The sequence below is a fragment of the Tachysurus vachellii genome, chromosome 5, assembly GCF_030014155.1.
Source record: "Tachysurus vachellii isolate PV-2020 chromosome 5, HZAU_Pvac_v1, whole genome shotgun sequence".
Taxonomy (NCBI): domain Eukaryota; kingdom Metazoa; phylum Chordata; class Actinopteri; order Siluriformes; family Bagridae; genus Tachysurus; species Tachysurus vachellii.
The window spans coordinates 1,020,001-1,027,500 of record NC_083464.1 but is presented as its reverse complement, the minus strand read 5'-3'; the positions used below and the strand labels follow the sequence as shown (position 1 = coordinate 1,027,500).

Genomic DNA, 7,500 nt, shown 5'->3' with positions numbered 1-7,500 from the left:
TCTGTGTGTGCATGTCTGTCTCTGTGTGTGTGTGTATGTGTGTGTGTCTGTCTGTGTGTGTCTGTGTGTGTCTGTGTGTGTGTCTGTCTGTGTCTGTGTCTGTGTGTGTGTCTGTGTGTGTGTGTGTGTGTGTGTGTGTAGTATTTGTCAGCAGTACCAGCAGATTGTGAACACAGTGATGACTGTACCAGCCAACACAGAAGAACTCGTGGAGCTCAGTAACTTCCTGAAACTCACCAGTGATGTGACTCTACACACACTGCGGGATGAAATTAGCGAAGCGGCTAAACGCCTTGACTTCCTGCTGGACTACGCCAGTCTCTCTGGTACTGGGACTGAAAACACCAAAAAAATGACTGATATTGTACTTTTAAAATAATTATAAATTTAATTTGTCCTTTTCTTCTTTGTGTCTGACAGAAAAGTAACCTGTAAGGGGGAAGAATAAAACAGTCTAAACTGAGATACACAGAACATTTGTTTTTGAGCGCTTTACTAATATTCAGTAGAAATTATTAACACTTTTTTGTGTGTATGTGTTTGTGTGTGTGTATGTGTGTGTGTTTGTGTGTGTGTGTGTATGTGTAGGTGATGACATTAAGCTGAACAGCAGAGTGTTCCACTGGCCAGAACAGATCCGTATTGTGTGTGAGGTCCATAAGGACAAACTGACCAGTCAGAGAGATCATGTTGAGGAGGAGCTTCACATGAAGTACACACACACACACAGACAGACACACACACACACACACACACACACACACACACACAGACACAGACACACACACACAGACACACACACAGACACACACACACACACACACACACACACAGACACACACACACACACACACACTTTCACATATACCTATGTGCTTGTGTGTGTGTATCTACTGTATCTATCGTTCTGTTTATCTGCGTGTCTGTGTGTCTGTGTGTCTGTCTGTCTGTGTGTGTGTGTCTGTGTGTCTGTGTGTGTGTGTGTGTGTGTGTGCATGTGTGTGTGCATGTGTGTGTGCATGTGTGTGTGCATGTGTGTGTGCATGTGTGTGTGTCTGTGTGTGTGTGTGTGTGTGTGTGTAAATTGACTTAAAGATGTTTAATCCAGATAAATTTAAATATTATATAACTTTGTTATAAAATACACTTTATATATACTTAGCTACACTGTGTAATGATAGTGTATAAAACCAGTGAGAATTATGAAGTGTAGATTTTATTTTATTTTTTTAAATTCTTTTTTATTTATTTTTAAGTGCGATTATTTTTATATTTAGATTATTTTATATTTTTATAATATAATATATTATTTTTATAATATATAATAATTCACTATTTGTTACTCATTCTTACTTTGGTGTGTGTGTGTGTGTGTGTGTGTGTGTGTGTGTGTGTGTGTGTGTGTGTGTGTGTGACAGGGTTACAGTGCTGGAACAAACACTGCAGAGTTTATCTAAAGACATGGAAATGTTTAAGAAGAAAGAAATTATGAGTGTGGAGGAGCTGAAGAACAATGTGGAGAAACTCATTGAGATCACAGCATGCCTGGAGAATGCCAGCACACAGCTTGAGGTGTGTGTGTGTGTGTGTGTGAGAGAGAGAGAGAGAGAGAGAGAGAGAGAGAGAGAGAGAGAGAGAGAGAGTAGAATATTTTGGATGTAAAACTCGATACAGGTAAAACAGGTACCTCACTGACATTGAGCTACTGAATTGAAGGTGATTTCAGTTTCAGCACCAGCACACACCATCAAACCCAGCAGATGTAGATGATGTGATGTGTGAAACATGGTGGCCATGTTTGGGTTTGTGTCTCCTGTCTCTGTCCTGTGTGTGTGTCTGCATGTTCACCCTGTGTTTCCTCCAGGTACTCCTCTCAGGTCAAAGACATGTGTTGTAAAGAAATTAATTTGTGTTTGTTTGTTTGTGTGTGTGTGTGTGTGTGTGTGTGCAGCACATTAATAAGGAGGAGGTTTTGTTGGCAAAAGACCAGACTAATTTACCCTTGGTGCAGATCATCATGACCAACAAACAGCCTTATGATCAGCTGTGGAGCACTGCCCTGAACTTCCACATTAACTCAGAAATCTGGATGAGTGGTAAAACACACACACACACACACACACACACACACACACACACACACACACACACACACACAGAAAAGCATCCATGATGGAAACCTGTGCGAGTGTGTGTTTGTTTTCCCGCAGGCCCTTTCATGGAGCTGAATGCAGAGCAGATTTCTGATGACCTGTCTAACATGTACAGACATATGTACAGGGCTGTGAAGGTCTTCTCTGAGGTTGCAGCTCCACGCAGAGTGGCTGAGTGTTTCCGTACCAAAATCGACAAATTCAAGCAGCACCTACCCATCCTGAGTACCATCTGTAACCCTGGCATTAAACCCCGCCACTGGGAAAGGGTGCATACTCACACACACACTTTATACACTCATCAGCTTTATAGCTCTGTAGTTGCTCCATTCCTCAGGCATCTTCTCCCTCACTAAACTCCTGTTGAACAATCGAGATATCCCGCTGCTGTCTCTCGTACACACTTCTCCTTCACAACTCCTCCTTTCTAATCTGTGCCTACTCCTCCTTTCTAATCCTGCTCTATGATATTCACCTCTTCTTCCTGTCTTTCTCTCTCATATTCCTTATTTATCAGCTCCTCAAAATACTCATTCCATCTTCTCTGCACACTCTCCTGTCAGCACCTTTCCATCTCTATCTTTAATCACTCTTATCTGTTATACATCCTTCCCATCTCTATATCTCTGTCTCACTAATCTGTACAAGTCCTTCTCACCTTCCCTCGTGTCGAACCTGTCATACAAGTCATCATATACTTACTGTTTGGTCTTTGTCACGTCGCTCTTCATCCTTCATCCCCCATCCACGTCGCTCTACTTTCTACGTCCCACTTCTTTTCAGTTAGCCTCTTCCTCTGAATGCTGTCCTGTACTTCCTCGTTCCACCACCATGTTTTCCTGTCTTCTTTTCTCCTTCCAGATGACACACCTAGCAACCTTCTACCTGTCTTTCGATCACTTCTGCTGAGGTTTCCCAGTCATCTGGAAGCTCTTTCTGACCACCCAAAGCTTGTCTCAGCTTCTGTCTGAATTCCTCACAACATTCTTCCTTTTTCATCTTCCATCACTTGGTTTTCTTTCTATCTTTCCTCTCCTCTTCTTCCTGACCACCAGACACAACCTTCACATCACCATCTGATGCTGCCTGTCTACACTCTCTCCTACCACCACTTTGCAGTCACTAACCTCTCTCAGATTGTCTTGTCTATATAGAATGTAGCCTACCTGCGTACTCATGTGTACTCCTACCTCCACTCGTATATGTAACTCTATGTTCCTCTCTCTTCTGGAAATAAGTGTTAACTACAGCCATTTCCATCTGCTTAGCAAAGTCCACCACCATCTGTCCTTCTAGGTTCCTTTCCTTAACACCAAACCTGTCCATCACCTCCTCATCATCTCTGTTCCCCTCACCAACATGCCTGATGAAGTCTGCTCCAATCACTACTCTCTCCCATCTGAAATACTCTCCATCATCTCATCTAACTCACTCCAGAATCTCTCCTTCTCTTCTAACCTACTTGTAGATCACAAACACTGACCACATTCAACAACACCGCTTTAATTTCTAACTACAAACTGATGACCCTGTCTGATGCTCTTTAACCTCTAAAACATTCCTCACACACTCATCCTTCAGGATCACTCCTACCCCATTTCTCTTCCTATCCACACCATAATAAAACAGTTTGTATCCCCCTCCAGTTCTATGTATTTTGCTCCCCTTTGCTCACCTGCACACACAGTATATCTACCTTCCTTTTCTACATCATGTCCACCAGCTCTCTACCTTCCCCTGTCATCCTACCAATGTTACGATTCTCTATACTCATAACTATACTCCTGCCTTTTCCCTTCTCTCTTTGTCCTCGACCAATAGTAGTCCAATTTTCGTAGGTCGACAGTGCTGGTGGAGGTCGTTGTTAACTCGGATCTTAACTGATCCGGTATGGAATTCACACTGAGGACTCGCATGTTTAAATTTGATGAGTACTGGGTAGTAAAAAAATACCTGTTGTATTAGAGTTTGATATTTTGACGTGCTGTAAATTGTGATGTTTTCAGATCAGCAGCATTGTGGGATTTGAGGTAAAGCCAGACGCAGACACTTCTCTCGCAGACATGCTGGAGCTTGGCCTGCACAAATATGCTGACAAGTAAGAGATCATTAAATGTACACAATTAATATTACATATTAATAATAATGCTCACTCTTTAAACGTAAAACTCTCCATGCATTAGACCTACAGTACACTGACATCAGTAAATACATTATTTATATTAATAAAAACATTGTTGAACAGAGCTCACAGTAAGAGGTTTTCTTAGTCTACACAAATGTAACATTAATAAAAGTATATGTGATATAAATTGGGATGTGTCTGTAGGATAGAGGAGATCGGTGCAGCTGCCAGTAAGGAGTATTCTCTGGAAAAGGCTTTAGACAAGATGAAGAACGAGTGGACAGACCTCCAGTTTGCCTTCACAGAATACAGAGACACGGTAACACACACACACACGCACACACACACACACACACACACACACAATGATGTGTATTTAATTAAATGATTAGAAATAATTAAATATCTATAAAAAGAATTCATTATCTGTTAATTTTAAAAACAAACACTTAACACTTTAAAAGTAAGCAGCTGGCTTTTGCTGTAGCAACAGACGTGTTTGCGTAAAAAAAAGTGTTATTATTTTTGGGCCAAACTTCAAAGCAAAGTAGAATGTGTTAACTGTTGGGAGTCAGCAATACTACGCATCAGTGTATGTACAGTATGTAACCCGGGTCCTGAGAAGGGAACGAGATGCTGTGTCTTGGCTGATGCTATGCTTTTTTGCAGAAGTTAAGTGGTGTAAGTCGTTATGTGACAAAGCGGTGTCTGTAAGGCTTTAAAAGGGCATCTATAATACATCACACTACTCCAGCTTTTATTTGTCTGAAGGAGATAACTTCCACCACTCAGCACAAGGTGCTGCTTGGAGACCAGATTGCTTTTGTTGCGGCTGCCAAAGCAGAGAAAAAGGAGAGGGCTTCCACCACACGCTAGAGCAATGGGCGTAAGTGCTAAGAACACAAACTGGGAACAGCAGGTGGAGTCTCTTCTGCTCCACCGACTCTTGGGGCAGATTAGAAGGCCTCCAGAAAGACCGGACAATCGGCTAGCAGAGCTGTTTCCAGGGTCAGAAAACTCTACAGAGGCTGACACCAGTGGCTCAAAGGGAAGCAGTTTGCAGGAAAGCTTTAGCCGCCTGGTGCTGCGCAGAAGGTGATAGGCCAGAGAACAGGCATGTGACTCAATGTAGGGCAAATGTTCAACATAGTCTCCACAACCTTGTTAGGAGACCAGACTCTAGGAGCTAAGAGGTTCCAAATCTCATGACAGGAATGGAGCCTCAGCTACGTTTACACCACAGCATCCATCCCCCAACAGGGCTGGGTAAAAGAGAAAGAGTAGTGTGACTATAAAACCTTTCAAGAGTGGAACCCAAAGTGAGAAACCAGGTTCTGTCCACATAAGAATGGTACGAAAGCTTGAAAGAAGGAGGAGTTGAGGTGAACTGGACTGAACTTCTGTAGCCTTTTCCCACAGTACTCAAAACTCACTGCGACACACCTGCCGGAAGCTTCCATGCTGCTTAGTGGTCTGAGAGAGGTGTTCTCACCTTGCCTGGTGCCCTGCAACAGTGAGCTGGCAGGGGCTACCCAGGAGGTGGCGACACATAAAAAGCAGGACCATGGGTGGGCATGGCTGACCCCTGAAGCACCACAGAGGGCTCAGTAGGCAGCAGTACAGATCCCTCTGGCATTAGGTTTTGTCTTTTCTTTTTATCTCTGTCAGATTTTATCTTCCTTTCCGTGGCAATCAATTTAGAGAATGACTGATATAGATATAGAATTTGTAGAATGGGCAAAACCTCTGTGTGGAGGCCTGGGGAAAAAAGGGAGATGCCTGCATGGAGGTGGAAGGCGTTGTAGGCAAGATCACCATCGCTCACATCAAGCTCCGCAGATTCAAATAAAGACATTTAATTCATAGTTTGTGTCGGAAAAAATCTCAATGTGGTCTCCTAGAGCTGAAGTGGAGAAATCCAGAGTTGGGAGAAAGGGCAAGAGAAAGGAGATCACCTATCCCTTGTTCTGCCTCCGTTAACTCGACCTTTTTGATCCCACCACGACTTAAAAAATGTGTGTGTGTGTGTGTGTGTGTGTGTGTGTGTGTGAAAACGCAGGGTACAAGTGTTGTATCTGCAGTGGATGACATCCAGGTGTTGTTGGACGATCACATCATTAAGACACAAACAATAAAGGGTTCTCCATTCATCAAACACATTGAGGATGAGTGCAAGGTAACACACATGCACACACACACACATACATACACACAGACACACAGACACACACCGAGTAGCACATCTATTAACACTAGAACAAATAAATTACAGAAACAGATAGATTAGCATGCTTAGTGTAATCATTAACAAAGGAACACTAAAAAGTAGAACCTCACTAACAATGGGACAAACGGCCAAAGCAACTGTAGTAACACACTAAACACAAATCCACTGACTATATGTAGCAAACTGCACCGTCAGTCTTTCTCTCTGTCACTATATGCAGGAATGGGAGGATAAGATCTTGGAGATGCAGGGAATTTTGGATGCTATGTTGAAGTGTCAGTGCGCTTGGCTCTATCTGGAGCCCATCTTCAGCTCGGAGGACATCATCGCGCAGATGCCTGAGGAGGGCCGGAAGTTCAAAATTGTTGACGCATGCTGGAGGGACATTGTTGCAGAAGCGGTGTGTGTTTGTTTGTTTGTGTGTGTGTGTGTGTGTGTGTGTGTGTGTGTGTGTGTGTGTGTGTGTGTGTGTGTGATTTATGTACAAGAAAAACCTCTGCATGGGACACATTGTTATTTGTGTGCATTATACCATATGATTTTCATATCACACTAATATTACTGTTACTGATATTACTTTTTATATCACATGTGTTCCAGTTAAAGGACACACACGTGTTAGTGAGCACATCACAGCCCAACATGCTGGAGCGTCTGGAGGAGTCAAATGTCTTCCTGGAGGAAATTCAGCGTGGTCTGAACACCTATCTGGAGGAAAAAAGGCTCTACTTTCCCAGGTAACATGCACACACACACACACACACACACACACACACACACACACACACACACACACACACACACACACACACACACACACACAGTTTAAGTTGCACCTTGGACCTTTAATAGTAGTATGTCAGCACACAGTATAATGTAGAGTATTATCGAGCCGAACCGACTGGCTGAAATAAATCCTTGGACTGATCCTTTAGCGCACATTCATTCATTCATTCATTCATTCATTCATTCATTCATTCATTCATTTTCTACCG

At 42.8% G+C, this 7,500-nt stretch overlaps 1 protein-coding gene across 1 annotated transcript in view; it reads left to right on the top strand.

The window, feature by feature from the left end:
* dnah3 (dynein axonemal heavy chain 3) overlaps positions 1-7,500 on the top strand; it is a 50,843-nt gene that overhangs the window by 12,882 nt on the left and 30,461 nt on the right. The window contains exons 16-25 of the mRNA XM_060869327.1: positions 142-326; positions 589-712; positions 1,419-1,572; positions 1,952-2,096; positions 2,211-2,422; positions 4,160-4,251; positions 4,483-4,597; positions 6,338-6,454; positions 6,726-6,905; positions 7,106-7,242. Coding sequence (XP_060725310.1) covers positions 142-326; positions 589-712; positions 1,419-1,572; positions 1,952-2,096; positions 2,211-2,422; positions 4,160-4,251; positions 4,483-4,597; positions 6,338-6,454; positions 6,726-6,905; positions 7,106-7,242 — 1,461 coding nt within the window. The remainder of the gene's footprint in view (positions 1-141; positions 327-588; positions 713-1,418; positions 1,573-1,951; positions 2,097-2,210; positions 2,423-4,159; positions 4,252-4,482; positions 4,598-6,337; positions 6,455-6,725; positions 6,906-7,105; positions 7,243-7,500) is intronic.